Raw genomic sequence first — 23,696 nt, forward strand, 5'->3', positions numbered from 1 at the left:
ATAGTACCCTACGCACGCCTTCAAATGCGTCCCTTACAGGAATGTCTAGCACAACAGTGGAACCAGGCCCACGGACAACTTACCGATCTGGTGTTGGTGGACAGCCGCTCACTCCGCTCGCTGAAGTGGTGGAACACCATCAACCTGTCCAAAGGGCGGCCGTTCTTGGACCCTCTTCCACAAGTTGTGCTGACCACCGACGCATCTCTCACGGGGTGGGGAGCCCACCTCCTTCAACACACCACTCAGGGAAGGTGGACCACTCAACAAAAACGGCTCCACATCAATCACCTAGAACTTCTAGCGGTGTTCCTAGCACTGAAATCCTTCCAAGTGCATCTACAAAACAAAACTGTCCTCATACGCACGGACAACATGACCACAATGTATTGCATACAGAAACAAGGAGGCACACAGTCGCTACAACTGTCCCAACTGGTGCAGCAAATTTGGAGATGGGCGATTCCCCCAAAACATCTACCTGCTAGCAGAACACCTCCCAGGGGTTCAGAACCAGGTGGCCGACCTCTTAAGTCGCCACACACAGCAGATACACGAATGGGAACTACACCCCAAAGTCTTACTCCCATTCTTCCAAAAGTGGGGACAACCAGACATAGACCTGTTCGCCACACAAGAAAACGCAAAATGCCCAACCTTCGCCGCCAGGTTCCCACACCCACGGTCAAAGGGCAATGCAATATGGATGAACTGGTCAGGCAGATTTGCGTACGCTTTTCCGCCTCTCCCACTCATTCCATTTGTGGTACGCAAACTGAAACAACAGTCGCTAACCCTCATCCTAGTGGCTCCCACTTGGGCACGTCAACCCTGGTTCACCACACTTTTGGAACTATCGCTAGTTCCACATCAAAAACTGCATCTCTCCCCGGAACTTCTAACCCAGAACCATGGAGAAATCAGACACCCAGATCCTCAAACACTGAACTTGGCAATCTGGCTCCTGAAGTCTTAGAGTTTGGGTACCTCAACCTTCCTCCAGACTGTATGCATATCATTAAAGAAGCCAGGAGACCTACTACTAGGGCATGCTATGCTGCAAAATGGAAACGATTTGCAGCTAACCATGACATCCAACCACTGAATGCTTCCATCCAAAACATCATTTGTTATTTATTACACCTGCAAAGATGCAATTTAGCGTATTCCTCTATACGTCTTCACCTAGCGGCATTAGCAGCCTATTTGCAAAATAGACAACACCTGTCCCTCTTTAAGGTACCAGCCATTAAAGCATTTATGGAGGGTCTTAAAAGAATTATTCCTCCAAGGTTACCACCTTCCCCGGTGTGGAACCTTAATATTGTTCTAACAAGGCTCATGGGTCCCCCATTTGAACCAATGCACAAATGCGAACTGCAGTTCCTAACATGGAAAGTGGCTTTCCTCATTGCAATCACATCCCTACGAAGAGTAAGTGAAAAACAAGCCTTAACTCTCGAAGAACCCTTCCTCCAACTACATCGGAACAAAGTGGTTCTCAGGACGAATCCAAAATTCCTCCCTAAAGTCATTTCCCCTTTCCATCTAAACCAGTCAGTCGAACTGCCAGTCTTCTTCCCTAATCCAGACTCAGTAGCTGAGAGGGCACTTCACACCTTAGATGTTAAAAGAGCCTTACTGTGTTACATCGACGGAACCAAACCTTTTCGGAAAACCAAGCAACTGTTTGTTGCTTTCGCGCCACCACATAAAGGCAACCCTATTTCCAAATCGGGTATCGCCAGATGGATAGTCAAATGTATCCAAATATGTTACCAAAAAGCTAAACGTACTCTTACCGTTCCCCCTAGGGCGCACTCCACGCGTAAAATAGGGGCTTCTATGGCATTCTTCGGGAATATCCCCTTAGAAGACATTTGCAAAGCAGCCACATAGTCTACTACACACACCTTCACTAAGCATTACTGTGTGGATGTGCAATCCAAACAACAAGCTTCAGTAGGCCAAGCTGTCCTAAAAACTCTATTCCAAACTGCTGCAACTGATACAGGTGACCACCGCTAGGGGAGACACTGCTATATAGTCTATCCTCAGTGTGTGATCTGCAGCTCATGTGCCTCGAACGGAATATGCTACTTACCAGTATGCATCTGTTCTTGGCATGTAGAGCTGCAGAGCCACACACGCCCACCCGCCTCCCCGGGACCTGTATCCATTCCAGCATTGTCTTAATTAGACACTACACATGGACATCCTTTCTCTTTACTTCTTATACACTCCATCATTTCCCATCATGGCGAAAAACAATCTGAGGATGGAGTGGATGCCCATGCGCACTGTTGTCCAGGGGAGGAGTCACCAATCTTGTGACCAAAGACTTCTTCCGAAGACAACAACAACCTGCAATCATCCGAGCCCAACACCAGATGGCGATCTTATCCTCAGTGTGTGGCTCTGCAGCTCTACATGCCAAGAACAGATGCATACTGGTAAGTAGCATATTCCTTTAAGGTCATAAGAGGACGTGATGTGAACACCAAAATGTCTCCTGTGTGGATGAAAATTGTGTTGAAGTAGTGATGGTCAAGGCAACAATGCACAAGAACTTGAGACAGGTGGAAAGCTGAAACCACGTGATTTAGTCAAAGACAAAAGTAGAAGATTGGAAGTAAGCTACATGAAGTTTCGAGGCCCCTTTAAGGTGAATGAGGTGCATGAAATGTATATTGTATTAGAAAATGGAGAACGGTGGAACAAGCGGAGAGTTGAATTGTATGAGAAGGATGTAAGTGGCAAATTGTAGAAGGATGAGATGAGGGATTAAATGGTCTCGGAAGGTGGTAGTCGATTTATGATGATGAATGATGGTGAAGTGTTAGGAAATAAAGTACAACAAGCAAGAGTAGAAAGAAACGAAGAGAGTCACAGACACAGAAATCCGCCCAGATCTGTGAGGGATTATGTCTGTGAGTAATCTTTTATTTATGCCATGTATTTCTCTATAGACTTAGTTGTTTAAAAAAAAAACAACAAAAAAACTGTTAATGCTGTGAATATTAAAGGGGAGAGGATGTGTTGTATTTGTGGGTATGGCTTTCAGAAGGTATAGTTGATGTATTAGATATTCTGTTTTGGAGTGTTCTTTGTGTAATGGGGTTCCTGGGTAAGTCAGTTGACTGCTGGCTGGAAAGGGAGCACCACCCACAGTCATTTATCAAATCCCTAAACTTATTAAGGTTTACACGAGTTACTTTACAAAAGTGTTTTTTTAAAAATACTTTATTTTTGCAGTTTTCATTACATATACAACCAAAAAATAAAAGCATTGACTTATCGGTGGGAGCTTTACAAAAGTTGTTCCCTTTTAAACAGCGATGTTGCCCTTCATGATGGATCGGTTTCCAGGATTGTCCGCCTGAGATCATCTGGTGTGTATTAACTCGTTAAAATGATAACACATCCTGGTTGCGCCGCGTGCTCATTGAATAGTACTTCTATGTTCCCCAATCCTGGTCTAAATGTCCCTAATTGTCACCCCTACATAGGGGAGGTTGCAAAGGCAGGTGAAAAGTTACACACAGTTTTTAGGTCTCGCTGAGACAGCGAAAGCTGTCTCTTTGAGACGTTTTGTAAGTGGGTTTTTAAAAGTGCTTCCCCTGGCATAGAGCTACAGTGCACGAGGCGTGCACGCGCGCAAAGCAGCCATATGGCTTTAAGTCGCTCTCCCTCGTAGCCCCTCTCCGCTCCCTTCCCTGCTGCTATTTCACACCAGTTTATCAGAACTCGCGCTTCTCTCCCCCACCCCCCCACCATCGCGTCTTGCGCGTCCAATGCTTGTTCATTCTCCCCGCCCCCCCATCGCGTTTTGCGCGGCCAATGCTTGTCTTATATGTAGAAAGCGCCCAACATGGCCAGTGGTGACATGAAGGTGTATGCAAATCACAGCAGCGCTTGCCTCTAAACTGCAACGTTCAATCACAAACTTTTCAAGCCTTTTACCGCCTTTGATTTTCTTTAATTTTGCTGAGCCTTGATTCATACGCACTTGTTCCGATTTCGAGGGAAGTCTTACCCATCTTCAATTAACAGCATGCAGCCAAGCGTGAAGGATTATCGCTTGTACTTTCATTGTGTCCTGCGTGTCCTCTAACGCATGTAAATAAATGTAAAGGCGCGATCAGACCAACGGTAAGGATAATCGCTTGTGCTTCCATTCAACTTTGTCTTCAGCACGTGTGTTTGTCAGCACGCAGCAGATTTTCATGTTTCCTCGCTCATGACTATACATCGATGCATGCACTTACTTTCATCAAGTTATCGTCACTTGTTTTTTGTTGTAGTTCCTTTGAAACCCGTAACCTCTTTGAAGTGCAGCGATCAATTAGCAGCGGCCCTTTTTGACAAACACCTCCTCCCCTGCCCCGTGTAAAGAAGCACCTGCTGGGCGGCTGAAAGCTGAGCCCGTAGCCGCCTGGGCTGCGGCTGAAGCACTTTCAACCCACGTGAGCCAACTCCGCCGGGTGAAGGCTCCTGATACACAGCAGAGTGGATTTACATCCACTCCTACAGCCTTTGTTTCCGGCCCTGAAGAAAGGGCTGCGGCTTACATGAACGCCCTAAACACTGCACTGTCTTGGGACACAGCACGCGCTCCCTACGTTCAGACAGCCAATAACATCCATAACACGCCCATAGCATCCATAAACTACGTGTTGCCCGGGACAGGGTGGCGAGCTAGAGTGCTGGGGCCCGCTCAGGGAAATGTGGTGGCAGTAGTTTTCATTAGGAACAACACCGCGGGAAGAGTGGGTTAGATAGTGTTTTGCTAGTCCCTGGGCAGCAAAGACTGGTTGGGGTGAATTCTTTGAAGCAGTGACTGGGGTTAAGATGAGTTTTTCAGTCCTGGACTCCCTTTAACATCTTGGTGCAGTCAGGGTATTTTTTAAATTCTTTTTCGTCATGTATCACTAGCTGCCAGCAATATTGTTACACCAGGCTGCTGATATGTAATGCTTCTTACTGGGTGATTAAAAAAATGCTCCTAGAACATATTACTAACAACAGCCATAGAGCAATACACTGACATTAGGAGGCAACACCACAGAAGCGCCTCACTCATTGCTAGCAGCTAATGTTAGGGACATTACCGAGACGGCATCTGCACTTTGTAAAGTGATAGATCCAATTCCCCATCTTGGTGTAGTTGTACTTATAGCATCCATAGTCCGTGGTAGCACTCATCGAGCAACATTGGCTTGATAACTCTACGTACGGAGCAGAAACACCATAATACTGCAGCCCCGAAATGGTTCTGGGAGCCCTTATCATGCAGCCGCAACCATCTGATGTTTTTGACAGCACCCCAATGTTTCCCGGTAAACATACTTAGCCTTTATATTTCTGAAAACACACATTCAACAACACCTAATGTTTCTCGAGGCATCTATTGAGTGGCATCGTAATGTTTCTATAGTTCTTATTAAGCAGGGCTTCCTGATGTTAAGGAAGACGCAACACACCTGATCCCAGTGAAGGCAGATATCTTACCAAGAGCACCCATTATACAGTTTGATGATATTACTGGCAGATGCACTTGCCTCATCCTTGTGGTAATGGCAAAATAAACATTTTAGTGTAGCGATAACGGTAATAGAACATTAACACTTTGGTGTTTAAGGTATCACTGTTGTAGAGCAGCATTTTAAGCTCTTTTTAAGCTCCAGCAAGTTTTGATATGCATGTATTTGGATGGTGGTAATGCCGACCCTGCATCCTTGTAGATTCCACACATGCAGCAGCATACCCCATCAAGGACTTGAAGAAATATGACCACATCACACCACCTCGTATGCCCGTGCCACCCTGAACCAGCTCTAAAACCAGCTGCATCATATAGATACAAAGTATTCACAAACATACCCCTTCCCAACTGACTGATAAGTTCACAATCTCTGGTGGCTCTCCGCATACCGAAGCCAGGACACCATCAGACTGTTTATGAAGAAAAGCAAAAAATGTTACCGGCCTTCTGCATCTCTGTAGCCATCCGAGATGCCCAAATCCTGACGTAATTTAGGAAAGAGTTGTCAATACATTTCTTTTAAAGATTACTACATAATGCTGCACTAACAGTTCAGAAACCAGCTACGCTAAAATCACATGTTGACTGCATCTTTACCTGCATCTTTACCTTGGCCTCTGTCTTTTGGGTAAGTTTGTGCTATATAAAAATTACATACACACATATAAAGCTATATACATATTAACCATTAGCTCCAGGAGTAATTTTATATTAACTAATGTAGAATTCTTGCCCATGGCATTGAGGTGATCGTTAGGATAATTATTTTGTCTTGGTTATCGACCCAGTGTGATTTATTGCAATGTAATCTTTGTTAATGTTTGATATTTTTCCCTTAATTTGGACACTCCTTTTCCATTTAATGTACGTTATTGTATTTTGTGAGGCTACACTTTCTGTGATGTTATTTCTCTCTATGGGTATTTGACAGGGCTGATGCTATTGATTGTGCTAATTGGGAGTTTTCGCTGCTATAACATTTGGAGCATGGAGGTGAAAAAAAAGTCAACTACCAACTCGCGATAAGTAGGGTCCTCTATTGCCAATGAATTTTCTTCTCCAAAGCGAGTGGATCGCATTTAAAGTGCTGGTGGTGTGGTTGGTTTCTTTAAATCATACAGTTTAGCTGCTTGAATTTGTAACATCTTGAGCCTGTTATCCCAGAGGTGCCCTGACTTAGATACTGTAGTAATCCAGTCAGGAAAGATTAAAGTCACAGTGACTTAAATAAAGCGGCTCCTCTGCCAGAGAGAAGGATTGTTCCTTTCTCATCAACTCGAGTTGGAAAGCGCTATGTGGCTGTGATCCGATTGCAAAGTAAAGCTCTGTTAAACTAACCTTCCATGTTTTTTGATTTCTGTACTGGAGAGTAGTGCACTCACAAATCCTGCACTTGAAAGCAGGGGAGAGTGACCTTGGTGTGATTGCCAATTGAAAGAATCCTGGTTTAGATATGTTTAGGCGCCTTCTGTTGTCCTTCATCCAGTATGATAACAACTCATCCTATAAAGTAGGTAGCAGAGTGTCCTTCACAGATATTTGGGAGTCGCAATTAGTGTTGAGTAATTAAGCGTGGCAGGTAAAGAGAGAAATGAAAGCCATGGTGAAGACTGCAGATATTCACATTCTAGCGACTCCTGCAGACTCCTTTCTGCATCAGGAACTGTGACTATTACCTAGCAAACTGCACCTCTGCTTGATCTGTGCCTATGACCATGTTCAAAGTGCTATAAAAACAGTATACCAACTGTTAGAACAGTGCATAGACGTCAAATAACCTAGACTTCAATATCCGAGTTGACTCCTCTCTTTCTTGGCATTAACCACCTTTTTTTAGGTCTCGCTGAGCCCCAGCGCTTGCGCTGGCTCGAAGAGACATTTTGTATGTGGGATTTTCAAAGTGCTGCTGGCTGGCCTAACGCTTGCGTTCACGCGATCGTGCACGTGCACAGCCGGCCGCCAGCAGCACTTTGAAAACTCGTGTGCGTCATCGCGATCACTTTTGCTTTCAGAGCGATCGCGATGACGCACGCGCACACACAACTCCCGCTTCTCCCCCTCCCCCACCACATTTTGCATCTCCGGCCGCTCGCGCGCCGCCAACGCTTGTCAGGCCCTACCCTGTCTCTGCCCCCACTGTAAACTATTTACACACAAATGCATTCGAAGATTTTGCTATTTTTGTTTCTTTTCAAACAGCAGCCAAGGATTCTCCAAGCAAGCCTTTCTTCCTAACTAACTGACCCCACCAAGGCCCCTTTTGTGATCTGCTTTTCAAAGCGTAAGACACAACAACACACCTTGAATAACTTTAGACCTCTGCTAGCTACAGGGCATGTAATTGGTGCATGCAAGTTAAACGACTAAAAACCTATGCTCCATTAAACCCCATTAGCATCCAAGAGTAATAATCTCGACTGGTTCGCCCAAATGAGCTTTTCTATACTGTGGGAGCTATAATTCTGGAACCATTTAGAAAGGCAGCCTTTTTGTATTGCTTTATTTCAGTGTATTAAAATTTAGGCCGCCTTTTCATTAATCATATTGTTTTTTTACACGTGCCTATTTTATACTGTTTAGTTTGGCAGTTTAGAAAATCAACAGACGGATTGCGTTTCAGCGGCATTACACCCTAATCCCCAGGCAAATGATTTGTCCGAAGTTAACATGAAGCACTTAGGATGTATTGTTTGATGTAAACACTAGTTTAAATAAAATGGCGCCTGAGGACTCGTTCTCCAATTTGCAGCACCTATTTGTGTTGGCCTGCTCTGGACGGACTTGAATCCAGTGTGATAAAACACATCCTCCGTAGGCTGACACAAAAATGAAAAAAAATCGCAGTGTCGAAATTGACGGAACAGCGTGTGCTGTAACACTAAACATTTACCGTAAAACAAATTCAAAGAGCCATGGAGTGCTATGGGGCCAAATGAATGGGCGCTATATAAATAGCCACAGTATAAAATAACATTACAGCGGTGGACATTTGCTCTACGTTGCTTAAGAGCTGCCTAGCCAGTCTTCAAACATATGTATTTTACAATACATTGAATAGTAAATATTTTCTGCTTTAAGTTTCACAAAATATGTTTGTACTCTTTAAGTTTAAGTATGGCCTTAAGGGATAGATGCATTTTCCCACAGTTTTTCAGTCACACTAGCATACAAGCATTTGCAATGCAATAGGTTTCGCATTTACATGAGTTTGAGCTATTGACATTGCAAATGACAATGCCTTTTATATTTGTTTTCGTTTTTAACACATAAATAGAAGGCATTGTCATTTACAATGCCAATAGCTTAAACTTGTGTAAATGCGCGACCTATTGCATTGCAAATGCTTGTTTATATTACAGTTGGTGTTTTGTTTTTACGTCCATACAAAGTTATTAGCCAAAACTCCGTTCTTTTGAGTGTGTGGTGATGGGGCAGACACTGCTGGATCCGCATGTGTAGTATCCAGTTACAGGGAATAGGGCCCTTAAGGTAGATTATGTAGGGTTTCTATTGGTTTCAGGTCTTGTGTGTACCAGTTGGTCTCTCAGATTCTGGGTTCTTTTGAATGCGAATCCTGGGCGTGCCAAATTTATACCGCCTGTATTTAAAATGTTCCAGTGTTACATAATGATGTTTTTGATTTTGTTTGATAGGAATGTAAAGGTTGTCACACACGTCATAATATCTTCCGTGGGTCTGATGGTGGTTTCTAAAAGGGCTTCGCGGGCCCTTTTCTATACTCCCTAGATCACTTTAGGTGGATAGTTCCTGACCAAGAGGTTGTTACTCAAAGTTTCAGCTTGCGGGTCATAATCTCTCATGCTGCTGTAATTCCTGCGTATGTGTAAGAACTTGCCGAACATCCGATTTTCACACAGTTCTTTTGGATGGTGGCTATCAAATGTTAGGAGACTATTGCAGTCAGTTTCCTTCTTGTAGGTTTTGGTGTGAAGTGCCCCGTGTTTGATAGAGATGAGGAGGTCCAGAAAAGCTAGTTGTTTGTCAGAGTAGGTCTTGGTGAATCTAAGGAAAGGATCAAGGGTGTTGATCCATTCACTCGAATTAATGCATTTCTTAACATTTGAGGCATGTTACATGTCACAAATTTACTATACAGTCAGCACGGGCAACTAGTGCGGCTGTGTCCTGACGCTGAATGTGAAGATGTAAAGTGATTTTATACACTGTTGTCTTTATGGGCTACTTTCGTTATCACTGATTTTCATTGCAAGTGGTTTTTCTGTATATGGATTACATTCTTTAACCATTACAATGTAATTAATGCTGACAACCATGCTGGAAATATTAGCACTATATTAATATTTTCTAGAGATGCTGGATATTTTAATCGCCAGGGGCCAAAACACTGGGCACTGATAAGTTCACCGACGGGGACACCTTCTGGTATGCAAGGATACCCATACCAGACATAATATGCCTAAAATTGAAACACAATTATTATGATGATTACTATCCTCTCTCAAACTTTCTTTAATTTTTAGGTTGGACGATCCTTTTTTATCACCACAAACAGGTACCACCTGTACTTAAAAATAAGGGGGATCTAGCATGTCAACTTAGAGTGGGTTCGCCATTTAACCAATGCATTTGGGCCTGAAGAAGCGTTGCGGATCTTGTATAGACCAAAGAGGCGCGAAACATGTCGACCCGCACTTATCTTCCCTAGCCACTTGGGTACATTACTGGCTATGCAAGTGGCACTAACCCTTGTTGTGTTTTAATCTGACAGGGGAGTCTACAGAATAAAGATGTTTATGACATCTCCTAGCCAGTTTTAATCCACCATCAACACAATCTACTCTGCACTCCACTTTGGACAACCTCAAACTCATCTGACGGCAATTAAATCAAAAGATCTCTGCTAAAGTGACCCTTCAGTGGATCCGTACGGCATTGCAGCACCGGCCCAACGAGGAGCACCCACCGATGATGAAGCATGAAATCCCTAGGGATGTGCAAGGGCTACAAGAAAAAGTCTTGTTGACTGTCTCCTCTGATCCATGTTCACCTGACAAATAGGAACAGTGACCACCTAGGCCTTGACTTGATTATAGTTTTTGAGAACGGGCATTGGAACTTCATCTGCTCCTACTCCCCTCTCTCTTTGATACTATGATTTCCTTTACCTCCTCATATTTCAAAATTTAGGCCTGGGTCTCCTAAATTGGAACACATAGTCTGCCATGTATTGTACCATTTATAGGTAAACACATACCCAGTACATTCATTTAATATACACATACTGCACAGCACTGTATAAATCATGTACTGTACAATGCACTGGCATACATACATCCAGCTATTTCATTTAACATGCACGCACTACCCAGTGCTGCATTATCCCCTCCACCGCAGATACACTACTCGCGTAACAGCAACCCAATGTCGGCCAAGTGGTGAGTTAAGTACACAGCAGCAGAACATTGAATGAGGGAGCCTGTAGGCTTCACTTAGTAACACAGATTAAAGAAGACCTTTTCACTCCTACTGATTACTACACGGTAAGCGGCCACCACAATGCTTGTGTTGCTTAACTCCTAGTTAAAAGCAGTATCCTTCCACTGAGGGTAGTGCTTTGAGTGCCACAGTCCATGAGACAGGCCTATGTCATGGCGCGCACGCATGATCCATGTTTGCCTATGGCACCAGAAATCAGCATTCGGTATCCAGACATCAGTACAGTTGGGGCACTCAGGACAGAGATGCACGTCCATTGCCATGTGGAGGACTTTTCTTTTCCAACAGTGGGTCTTATCTGCTACCGGAGTGGTTTTTACTAGCTCCCTGACACTTCTTTCCTGAATTATCTGTTTGTGCTTAACAAATTTCCTCTCTCGTGTATTTACTCCGCATTATTGCTTTGACAGGCAAGTGGTGCTGGAGAATGTTCTTAAATAAGGCTACTTTCTCTAAATCTATGAAAGATCGACTGCTGGAGAATAAAATTCTCTGTAACCATGGTTCTGTAGTAGGGGATCTCTGTGTATAGTCATAATCTAGTGAATAGTCCCGCCCATGTGCGTGGACCCCGGAGCAATAAAAAATAATCTCTAAAGGTGACAAATCATGCAGACCTGCATACACCTTTAAGAGAGAATTTAATTTAAAGACAGATAATGCAGCCTATACCCACAGGCTACACTGTCCAGTACTTCAACTAGAATTCCACCAACATCCACAAACAGCACTGCCTGTCCAGCTTTTCTCCACATAGGAAAAAATCCTGCCTCTACCAGCAAAAGCCTCTGGAATGATAGAGAGGAAGGAGTGGACAGACAAGCCCCAGAGGCTGCCATTATGTGGCTTAGAACAGGATACTGTGCCTTTAAGAAAACTTTCCAGATTTCCAGAACTTTCCCCAGTATCCCAGAATGCCCAGCAGGTCCCATTTACTTCCAGTTCTTTTTTCCGGCTCCTGCTAGCAGGACCCTGGAGCATTGAGCTCTCCCCTTTTCAAGGGTTTATTGTAGTTTTTGTCAAATTTTGTCACTTTTTCAAGTGCTTAGTGGCTGGTACTGTCAACATGCCTGGCTTGTTCGACAAGTGCCCGGAATGTGGTAGAAAAAAGGCTAAAACAGATCCACACGAGGTGTGTATAGGTTGCCTTCCCCAGTCCCACGTGCCTGAAGACTGTGATATCTGCCACTCGTTCTCAGCCAGGACCCTGAGGGACAGAATGAAGATCAGGCTTCAAGTCCTGGAGGAGAGAAGGCTGAAGGCACCAGGTGGGTCTGGAGGGGCTGATTTGGCCCATACTGAGGCCCCTGGGGGGCTCCCCAGGGGCAGGAAGACCAGTAAGCGTCCCCACTCCCCGTCGACGTTGAGGGCGTCGACGGCGGCGTCGAGGAGGATGACTACCATCTGTTCGCCGTCTCCTCAGGGCTCTGGGGAGAAGCGGCGTCGACGGTCGTCGTCGAGGGACCTGAACAGGCCGCCGTCGACTACATCGGCATCTTCGGCGACGTCGCCGTCCAGCAGTCGGCGTCGAGATCGGACCCGGCGTCGGCGCTCGCCGTCGAGGGGAGATCGCCGTTTGCCGTCGGTGAAGAGGAGACGGTCGCCGTCGAAGAGACGGTCGCCGTCGAAGAGACGGTCGCCGTCGAAGAGACGATCGACGTCGAGACGCTCGACGTCGAGACGCTCGACGTCAAGAAGATCGCCGTCGAGGCACAGATTGCCGTCGAGGCACAGATTGCCGTCGAGGCGAAGATTGCCGTCGAGGCGAAGATTGCCGTCGAGGCGAAGATTGCCGTCGAGGCGAAGATCGCCGTCGAGACGAAGGTCGACGTCGAGGCGAAGATCGACGTCGAGGAAGAGAGAGTCATCGGGATCGGTGTACTCTGTGGTGTATACGCCTCCTCGGATGCCTACGTCACCGCCTCCTCCCCCACCACCTCCGACTCCGCCTCCACCACCACCACCACCACCTCCACCGCCACCACCGCCTCCACATCCGCAGCCACTGCCTCCGCCGCCCCCACCTCGGTCGTTACCACGCACTCCATTGGGGCTGCCGGCGGTTCCCCCGCGGTCGGTTTCCCTTCCGAAGTACCCGACTCCGCCGCAGGGGACTCCGAAGTAGCGACGCCCGCGGTCGCCGGGACCGGCTAGACCGGCGGGCAGACCGAAGCTCTCTCAGGAGGAGAAGATCACGGAGCCATGGACGATCATCGTCGGACTCAGGACGACGCCGTAGGAGGCACAGGTCCAGGTCGCACACGCGATCCTCGACCAGAGACTTTTCCCCGACGCTGTCGGACTCGCCGGGGACTAGGGTGTCTCCGGTGGACGATTTGGTCTCTTTCCAAGAGGTGCTGTTGAGAGGGGCAGCAAAGTTGGGTATCACGGTGACGGTTCCAACACCCACGACGTCCGTGATATTCGAGACACTTCATAAGAAACATCTGTCTCGCCCTGTACTGCCCCTTGTACCAGGACTGGTGGAACCCGCGTTGGAGCTGTTCCTCACTCCCGCGGTGACGAAGGCCGCCCACTCCAGGCTCATGAAAAAGTATAGGGCCCCGGAGTCGGACCCTACCTTTTTGAGGGTGGACCCGAAGCCGGATTCGGTCATCGTGACGGCGGCGAGGAAACAACATGCGACCGCCCCTTCATCGACGGTCCCGCCTGACAAAGAAAGCCGCTGGCTGGATTCTGCGGGCAGGAAGGTGTGTGGGACCGCCGCCACCACCATGAAGGCGGCGAGTGCAGGGGCTTTGTTGGGCCGTTACGACCGGGCCTTGTGGGAGTCCCTGCAGCAGTATGCGGACCTGCTGCCCCGGGACAGGAAGGAGGACTTCTTGGAAACAGTGCGCGAAGGCATGCTGGTTTCTAATCAGGTGATCGGCGCGGCGGCGGATGTCTCCTTGTTGGCCGCCCACGCCTACTGTCATGGCGTCCACCAGAGGCGGCATTCGTGGCTGCGCCTGACGTCCCTCAAACCAGAGGCGCAGCACAGAGTGGCCAACCTGCCCTTCTCGGGGGAAACCCTGTTCGGAAAACATGCGGATGATGAGATGGCCCGCATGAAGGCGGAGGCGGAAACCCTGACGGCCGTCGGGTTGGAGAAGGCCGAGAAGAAGAAGCGCCCGTTCCAGAGGCGGTTCGGGTCTTCGGGCAGAGGGCGTGGGCAGGGTTCGGGACAGCAGCAGCACCAACAGCAACAGTTCCGGAAGCCCTTCCAGAAACGCCAGAGGGGTAGAGGAGGCCAGCAGGCGACTACCACTACCAAGGGTCCGGCCGGGTCTCGGCCCTGAGCCGCTACTTCCCCCTCAACCGTTACCCACTCCAGTGGGGGGAAGCATTCAACTTTTTCCGGCAGAGTGGAGAAAAATTACTCAGGACAAGTGGGTGCTGAATATTGTTTGCAATGGATACAGTCTTCGGTTTATCAGCCCGCCTCCAGCGATTCCGCCGGTCAGCTCTCAGTTCCAGCTGAGAGAGCTCCAGGCGGAGGCAGACATCTTGTTGAGAAAAAAGGCGGTAGAAGAGGTACCTCTGTCTCATAGGGGAAGAGGTCTGTACTCTTGGTTCTTCCTCGTTCGCAAGAAGGACAAGAACGAGTTCAGGCCCATTCTGGATTTGCGACAGGCAAACAAATGGATTCGCAGAGAGAAGTTTCGCATGCTATCGTTGCACCAGATTTACCCTCAGCTGCAACGGGGAGACTGGCTCTGTGCCATAGATCTACAGGATGCGTACTTCCATGTGCCCATAGCACGGAAGCACAGGAAGTTCCTGCGATTCCAAGTCGGCGCCAATCACTATCAATACACAGTACTGCCATTCGGGCTAAAGTCTGCGCCCAGGACCTTCTCGAAGTGCATGGCGGTGGTGGCGGCACATCTGCGAAGGAACAAGGTGTTTGTCTACCCGTATCTGGACGATTGGCTGATCAAGGCTTCATCCTTCTCGGAAGCGCAAGATCACTTCCGATGGACGTGCGCTCTCTTGCACAAGCTGGGGTTACACGTCAACATGTCCAAATCGGTCCCGACTCCGGTCCAGTGCATACAGTACCTGGGAGCCTCCATCGATACGCGGTCAGCAAGCGTGTCTCCTTCGGAGAAGAGACGGTTATCACTCCTTCGGAAGGCTCAGGACCTCAGGACTGCTCCATCGACGACAGTGAGGAAGGTGTCTTCTCTACTGGGATCGATGGCCTCCTGTATCTTCCTCACGCCTCACGCACGGCTACACATGAGACCACTGCAGGAGTGCTTGGAGGATCAGTGGGATCAGAGGACAGGCTCTTGGGACGACAAGATACGACTGTCTCTACATGCTCTTCAGTCTCTGAAGTGGTGGTGTTCGGCGGAAAACCTCCTCAAGGGGGTTCCCTTCCACAAGGACATTCCCACGACGAGTGTCATGACGGATGCGTCTCTCCATGGCTGGGGAGCGCACTCCGGGGACTTGCAGATTCAAGGAAAGTGGTCTCCTTTGGAATCGACGTACCACATCAATTTCCTGGAACTCAGATCTGTCTTCCTGGCACTGAAGGCCTTCCTTCCGTCCTTCCAGACCAACTCGCTGCTGATACAGACGGACAATACAACCACGATGTATTACCTCAACAAGCAGGGGGGGGGGTCGAGATCGCGCACTCTGTCGCAGGAGGCGCAGGCGATCTGGCACTGGCTGCTGGCCCGAGGACTGACTATTACGGCCACGCATCTGCCAGGGGTGCAGAATGCTCAGGCGGACGCCTTGAGCAGGCTGATTCAGGAAAACCACGAATGGGTCATAAACGACGAAGTACTAGGAGAAGTCTTCGCAAGGTGGGGGACTCCAGACGTAGATCTGTTCGCCACCGCCGAAAACAGCAAATGCCGAGACTTCGCATTCAGGTACTACCAGCGGGGGACGCTGGGGAATGCGCTATGGATCGATTGGTCGAACAGCTTTCTGTACGCTTTTCCACCCATTCCCCTGATTCCGGCAGTGCTCATCAAGCTGTCCCAGTCAGGGCGCGGATGATCCTGATCGCCCCGGAGTGGCCCAGGCAGTGGTGGTTCATGGACCTACTTCACCGGTCTCTCCTTCCTCACATGCGGTTGCCGTGCAGGCCGGACCTTCTCAGGAAGTTCAGGGGGCGGATGGTGCACCCCAACCTCTCGTCTTTGAGTTTGGCGGCATGGCTCCTGAAATAGTGCAATATGGCCATCTGAATCTACCAGACGATTGTATGGACATACTGAAGGAGTCTAAACGACCTTCCACTAGGACATCTTATGCTTACAAGTGGAAGAGGTTCTGTATCTGGTGTAAGTCCAAGAACTTTGATCCGACGACATGTAAGGAAGATGTCCTTCCGTACCTTTTACATCTGGCGCAGTCTGGCCTTAATTTCCATTACATTAAGGTTCATCTGGCTGCTTTGACTGCTTACAGGAAATGCCCTTCACAGACTTCCTTCTTTCAGATCCCTGTGGTCAAGGATTTTTTGGAAGGCTTGAAGAAAGTGTTTCCTCCCGTCAGACTTCCCTCGCCTTCCTGGGACTTGAATGTGGTGCTGTCCAGACTGATGAAGGAGCCTTTTGAACCCATTCACAAGGCTTCATTGCAGCACCTATCCTGGAAGGCGGCGTTCCTAGTGGCCATTACATCGGCCCGCAGGGTGAGTGAACTTCAGGCATTATGTTGTCAAGAACCTTATACTGTATTTCATGCTGCTAAGCTTGTGAAGCGTACTCACCCTAAATTTCTTCCTAAGGTTATCTCTGACTTTCATGTCAACCAGACCATAACTTTACCTACGTTCTTTCAGAATCCCTCTTCGCCAGCGGAAAGGTCTCTCCATTCCCTGGATGTTCGGAGGGTGTTGAAATTTTATCTGGATAAGACCAAGGATATTCGTAGGTCTGACCAATTGTTTGTTAATTATGGATCAGTCAGGACTGGTCTTGCGACCTCTAAGCAGTCCATTTCTCGGTGGATTGTGTCCTGCATACAATTGTGTTATCAAAAGGCTAATAACACCTTAGGGGGTAAACCTAAGGCTCATTCCACCAGGGGCAAAGCTGCCACGACGGCTTTGCTGCGTAATGTTCCTATTGCGGAAATCTGCAAGGCGGCCACTTGGAAGTCGGTCCATACCTTTGCTGCGCATTACTGTCTGGACTCGGATGCCAGGGCAGATGCTCAGGTTGGGCAGGCTTCGCTGCGAAATTTGTTCGCACAGTAGTGGTTTTGTCTTGTTGTTCTCCACCGCTGTTGTTGTGTGGGGATGGGCTTGCCATTCTATTCACTAGATTATGACTATACACAGAGATCCCCTACTACAGAAGGAGTAGTTTCTTTTCTGTAACTCCAGTTCTGTAGTAGGGGTATCTCTGTTATAGTCATAAGCGCCCGCCCTCCTCCCCGGTGGAGAGATAATTATTCATATGTAGAATGCTACAGGTCTGGCGTGCTACGCCTTCAAAAAGAACTGAAAGTAAATGGGACCTGCTGGGCATTCTGGGATACTGGGGAAAGTTCTGGAAATCTGGAAAGTTTTCTTAAAGGCACAGTATCCTGTTCTAAGCCACATAATGGCAGCCTATGGGGCTTGTCTGTCCACTCCTTCCTCTCTATCATTCCAGAGGCTTTTGCTGGTAGAGGCAGGATTTTTTCCTATGTGGAGAAAAGCTGGACAGGCAGTGCTGTTTGTGGATGTTGGTGGAATTCTAGTTGAAGTACTGGACAGTGTAGCCTGTGGGTATAGGCTGCATTATCTGTCTTTAAATTAAATTCTCTCTTAAAGGTGTATGCAGGTCTGCATGATTTGTCACCTTTAGAGATTATTTTTTATTGCTCCGGGGTCCACGCACATGGGCGGGACTATTCACTAGATTATGACTATAACAGAGATACCCCTACTACAGAACTGGAGTTACAGAAAAGAAACTACTCCCTCTCTTGCATTGGTGTCATTCATTGATTTGTGTGGGAATCTCATCCCGCTGATTTGATATATTTTGCATTGCTTTTGTTATTGGAAATCCGAAAGATGGTCTGCACGATAAGGAGTTCAAACCTATATATCTTATGGGACAATAAAAGGGCTCAAATAACGTGATGGATGGGCCACCTATACAGGTGTTGTAAAATTAAGTATTTATGATAGATGTGTTTAAAATATTGAGAATTCTAGCCCTGGCTACTGGAAAAAAATTAATTAATATAAAGAAAATAATTAAAGCTACGAATCCCGGAGTACTGACGTTACAGGTAAGCTTTTATTTTGACATTTGTCTAAGAAAGAAAATTTTAATCCAAACACTGTCTAGTGGTGCTAAAAACTTTTAAAACAGCTGCCTCCAACCAGTCCATAGCAAGCTACCAATAGCTCCGAGACACCTTCAGAGTACCTTGCTCCCCGGGGTTCATTATTTAATAAGCACAGGGACACGTTTGCTTTTAAAGTTACAGGAAGGCTGTATTTATATTACATTATTATCACCAGTCTGCAGATAGCATTGCCAGATACTGAATAGTGCTCAGTCAGATTTATGAACCAGGCAGGGGCGCAGAGGTGAAGACCTGAAGCACTGAGCAATTTAACTCTTCCGTACAAGACCTTCTCAACGCAATATTGGAGCATTAGAACAAGATTTTGCTTCTGTATGCTTTTAAATGGGAGAACATTAAAATGAAGATTTACCTTAATAATGAAGGTAACTCTTCATTTTGATTTTCTCCCATTTCAAAGTGTCAGGCCTCAGGTCCCTATGGCCAGTAGATAATGCCATATTTATAACTGAAAAGTAGTCATTTAAGTGAAGAAAAATAATATTTGAAACATTATGGGGCCGATTCCGACTCCGGTCGGAAGGGCTCCGAACGATGGTCGGAGCCCTTCCGACCGAATCGGAACGTGTCAGCCGAATTCCTTTCCGACAGAGCCATTCTGATGGGGTTGGTCGGAAAGGAATCCGACACGGATATCAGGATTGCGGACGACAGGCTCGGAGAGCCCGTCTGCCGTCCGGAAATCCCTCCGTACTCCCCTGGCCACCTCTTTGCGACCGAGGGAATACAATGGCCGTTTTTCACTGCCTTTTCGTGCCGGTCTTTCTGGCACGAAAAGGCAGTCGGAAACTGTCTTTGGGGGCCCCCAGTAGGGCCTCCATGGGTGCGAGGCTGCCGAATGGCGGCCTGAGGGCACCTAAGGTGCCCCTCTGTGGATCGCTGAACCCGGTGGCAGGCACCTTGGGGTGCCACCCACAGGGTGCAGGGATGAACTGCACCCCTGCTTTTCACGATGCAAGCATGTATTCCGCTCAGAATGCATGCTTGCATTGTGAAGTATACGAGTGCGACCGAACATACTTGCAGGGCCGTAACTGACGACTGCAGGTCGGTCGGTTACGGCTCCTGACCGATGTCGGACGGACTGGAGTCCGTCCGACATCGGAATCAGCCCCCAAGTCTTAATAATTTTCTCAGTTTCAATTAATACAATTGCATCCTAATTTTAATGAGTTATGTTTTTTCACTTTAACTACCTCCCATTTAAATAAATGGCTGCATTATCTGTTATAAATATGGCACAGTGTCTACGGGCCATTGGTAGCAAGATGCCTGCTGTTTGTAAATATGACACTTCGAAAATAGTGAAAATTAAAATGGAGAGCTTTACGAAATCCATTGAAACAAAGTTAACTCTTCAGTTTAATTTTCTCCCATTTCAAAGTGTTGCATTTAGATACAGCTGGCATCTCGGTCACACATGCTGGTAGACACTCTATCATATATATAACTGGAAAATACAGCCATCATTTTAAATGGGAGAAAGTTAAAGTGCAGAAAAATGTTCAATACCATGAACATTTGTGCGGAACGTTTTTCTGCACTTTAAATTTCTCCCATTAAAAACAAATGGTTGTATGTCTGTGATATTCATATAACAGTGCCACATATGGCAAAAGTTATGTCCTGTGCCACAAGTACATACGACACAGGTTGTCAGTCACCCATAAATCCCATTCATATTCACACATGTTCATGCATACCCAAAGACCACGCTCTCACTGACACACATTTTGCATGGCCATGTCTGAACTGGGGTGGCGTAGTGGGCAAAAGAACGATGGATTTAACCCAGATCTATTGACTGGGGGAGAATGTCTGCATTGTCAGCATTCCGTCCATCATTTGTTTGTTGTAACGCTTTTCGCCCTAAGTGGGATGGGTATTTCCAGACGTGGGACCTGTGCTCACTACGCCACTGGAGTCAAGCTATCCTGGCTGATGACGGCTGATAGCCAGAAACCGGTCCTAGGATGCTTGATTGCGGTCCAGGGAAGACATGGCTTGGCAGTTCGGGCTGGACTGTTCCCATGAGGCACAGGGTCAAGACTGATTTGCATATGGCCATGTCTGAACTGGGTGGCGTAGTGGGCAAAAGACCGATGGATTTAACCCAGATCTCTTGACTGGGGGAGAATATATGCATTATCAGCATTCCGTCCATCATTTGTTTGTTGTAACGCTCACTGACACACATGGCAGCCCTGTTATAGTCTCCCTAGTCACTATGATTTTGTTCATATCATAGTATGTAACTCTATGGACAGTAGGCTTAAAATCAATGAAGCTGGGCATGGGAGTGTCTGGTAACCATGCATGAGCTGCTTGGCATTCAGTAGCTCACAATGATTTCACAGATCAGAAGTAGCCCTCACTTCAGAAGAAGTTGGAGACCCATGGTTTAAAACCATCCCGAAATGTGTATCTTCAATCACATCCGGAAATGTGAAACAATGTTATAAAATGTCTACAGTGAACTCTTGTATTTCTAGAACTTGATGTCCTGTAATATATTGGTTATTTAATTTAACCTTCTTTAGTCTACATACTTTGCAGTAGGGTGTGCGCTGTACTTTTGCATGGATCTTTTGGCCACATATTTTACATTGTTTATATTGAGATATGCTTTTTCTGTCATTTTTTTTAGGGCTACTACAGATTTGCATATTCCTTGCTACAACTGGGTGACACCGATACTGCACTTATGATATTTCATAGGGGCTTGCTGCTGCTTCGGAACTCCACAGATACATTACAAATAGTGGATTTTCTTGTTGGAATCCTTGGAAGCGTCAACAGTGAGCACACATTTTTTTAAAATTATTGTGTTAAGTTATAAAGAATCTTGTCTTTTAAATTGGTGTTTTTATACTGTCCAAGCACTTGTGTTTTAAGCTAGAGTAGAAAAAGTATTTAACTGAAAAGTAAAATGTTAAGATAATCACATTTGAGGTTCTTTATCGGGAAAATATTGTAACTATAGAGTGCATTGAAGAGAGAGGTCGATTAGGAACAAGCTTGGTTTATCGCTTGCTTTCTAATCTTAACCCCAAGAGTGACTTGTTGATTGATTCTGGACCCAAATCACCCTTGATTTTGTTTGTATTTTTTGTTTTGTTAAGATAAAGTAAAGAGTAAAATGCTCAAAAGCAAACTCTATACTGATATATAAACGTACATGACCATGAGTAGTTAAGACCATTAAGTGGTCAGGGTGTATGTGGCAAGGCCATTAATAGTTTGAAGGACATGGAAGGTAGAAGATTATTAATACGTTAACATCTAGTGCCAGATATATCAATATTGGGAATAGAGATTACCTAATTGCGATTCTCTGTGAATTGCAATTAGGTAATCGCTATTCCTTATGTATGACATTGATAAAGTTTCAATAGGCGATTCCTAGTGGGTCGTATCTCTACCTACCTCATGAATATTAATGAGATAGGTTGCAATTTGCAAACCCTTAGGAATCACTAAAATCATAGGAATGGTGGCCTGCTGCTCAGCAGACCACCATGTCTGTGATTGCTTTTGAATCAAGCAATCATTTTTTTAATTTTTTAAATGCAACCCATTTTCCTTACTTCTGCTCCTTACTGTCAAGTCTGTGTTCCTTATTGCCGTCACCATGGCACAGCGTGAGATTGAACTTGAGGCTTTCTTTGTCAATATGCCATACACTTTCTTTTCAGACATACTGTTTCTGCAGATATGGGCATCCTTAAATGCCGAAATTTGTGACGCCGTTCCACGTTGCTCAAACCATCACCCTGCTGGCATTCAAAGCTCGGCCTTACTTCTCCCACCCCCCACCCTGCCCCCCCCCCCCATCCCCTGCAAAGCCTTTTTTTGGGGCTATTTGGGGTAGTTTGCTCTTAGGACCCATCATTTTTTTGTCCACATAAGGTATCCACGCCAGATTTGCACTCTGTTTTTCCCAACATCTTGGGGATTTAACAGGTACCTAGGGTGTGTGGATTCTCCTGGAGGGAATTAAGAAATTAGCCAAAATACAGCAGAATATTTGTTTCGGGGGGGAAACATGAGAAAAAAAACCTGCAAATGGCATCAATAAAAGAATTGCAGTGCTAAAATCACCATCTTTCCTGCTTTCAGGAACAAGCAACACCTTTTTGGCATTTTACTGGCCAATTTATAGCCCATTTTTCCTATTTTATGTGCTTTCATCCTCCTTCCAGTTAGTGGTAGACATGGGTGTGAAACCAATGGTGGATCTTGGAAAGCTACACATTCCTGAAAAGTAGACAACATTCTGAATTCAGCAAGGGACATTTGTGTAGATCCTTTATAGGTTTTCCTATAATAAGTAACAGTTGAAATAAAAAATATAGAAATTGAGTTGAAAAAACAGCCATTGGTGTCTATTTTTTCATCTGTAACTTTGAACTGTGGCAGATTTTTAAAGGCAATATACATTTCGACCGCTTGACCCTTGCGGTTGTGGGGATATATAAGGCTTTTAGGTTAACCAACAACCCGAGGTACCCAGAGGCAATAACTGAGCTGCACCTTGTAGTGGTCTTTCACTGCGTTCCGAGTATACAGCAATTCATTTGGTAAAATATAAAGAGTGAAAAATAGGTATCTAGGAAACATTTGAATTTCTGAAATGGGCACAAGATCTGGAGTTTAGAAGCAGCGGTTATTTGCACATCTCTGAATTTGTGGGTACCCGTACTAGCATGTGAATTAGAGGGCATTTCTTAAAATGGTTTCTCTCTTAAACACTGTCTTACATTTGGAAGGCACAAATGCAGAGAAAGATAATGGGTAATAACACTTGTTCTACTATTACGTGGTCCCTTAAGATCCCCGCTAAAAATGGTACCTCACTTATGTGGATAGGCCTAGTACCTGCAACAGGAAACGGTCCAAAACCCAACATAGAAACAACACATTTTTCCATTGAAAACTGATCCTTTTTTTCAGTGTGCCTAGCTGTGTATTTTGGGCCCTACTCAGCTGGCACCTAGGGAAACAAAACATACCTGTACATTTTTTAAAACTAGACACCTAGGTTGGGGTGACTTGCGTGGCTCTCACCATGTTTTTTTTTATCCAGAATCCCTTGCAAACCTCAAACTTAAACAAAAAAACAAACACATTTTCCTCACATTTCTCTGATGGAAAGTTCTAGAATCTGCGGGGAGCCACAAACTTCCCTCCACCCATTGTTCCCCCAAGTCTCCCGATAACAATGGTACCTCAGTTGTGTTGGTAGGCCTAGTGCCCGTAATGGGAAACTGCCTAAAACGCAACATGGATGCATCGTATTTTTACACCGAAAACGTAGTCTGTTTTTTCCCAATGT

General features: G+C 46.2%; 1 protein-coding gene across 3 annotated transcripts in view; it reads left to right on the forward strand.

The window, feature by feature from the left end:
* TRANK1 (tetratricopeptide repeat and ankyrin repeat containing 1) overlaps positions 1-23,696 on the forward strand; it is a 1,100,402-nt gene that overhangs the window by 272,731 nt on the left and 803,975 nt on the right. For all 3 annotated transcript variants that reach the window (XM_085607558.1, XM_085607559.1, XM_085607557.1), the window contains one exon: positions 21,009-21,159. In XM_085607558.1, the coding sequence (XP_085463684.1) occupies positions 21,009-21,159 (151 nt within the window). The remainder of the gene's footprint in view (positions 1-21,008; positions 21,160-23,696) is intronic.

This window comes from Triturus cristatus, chromosome 5_2, assembly GCF_964204655.1.
Source record: "Triturus cristatus chromosome 5_2, aTriCri1.1, whole genome shotgun sequence".
NCBI lineage: Eukaryota > Metazoa > Chordata > Amphibia > Caudata > Salamandridae > Triturus > Triturus cristatus.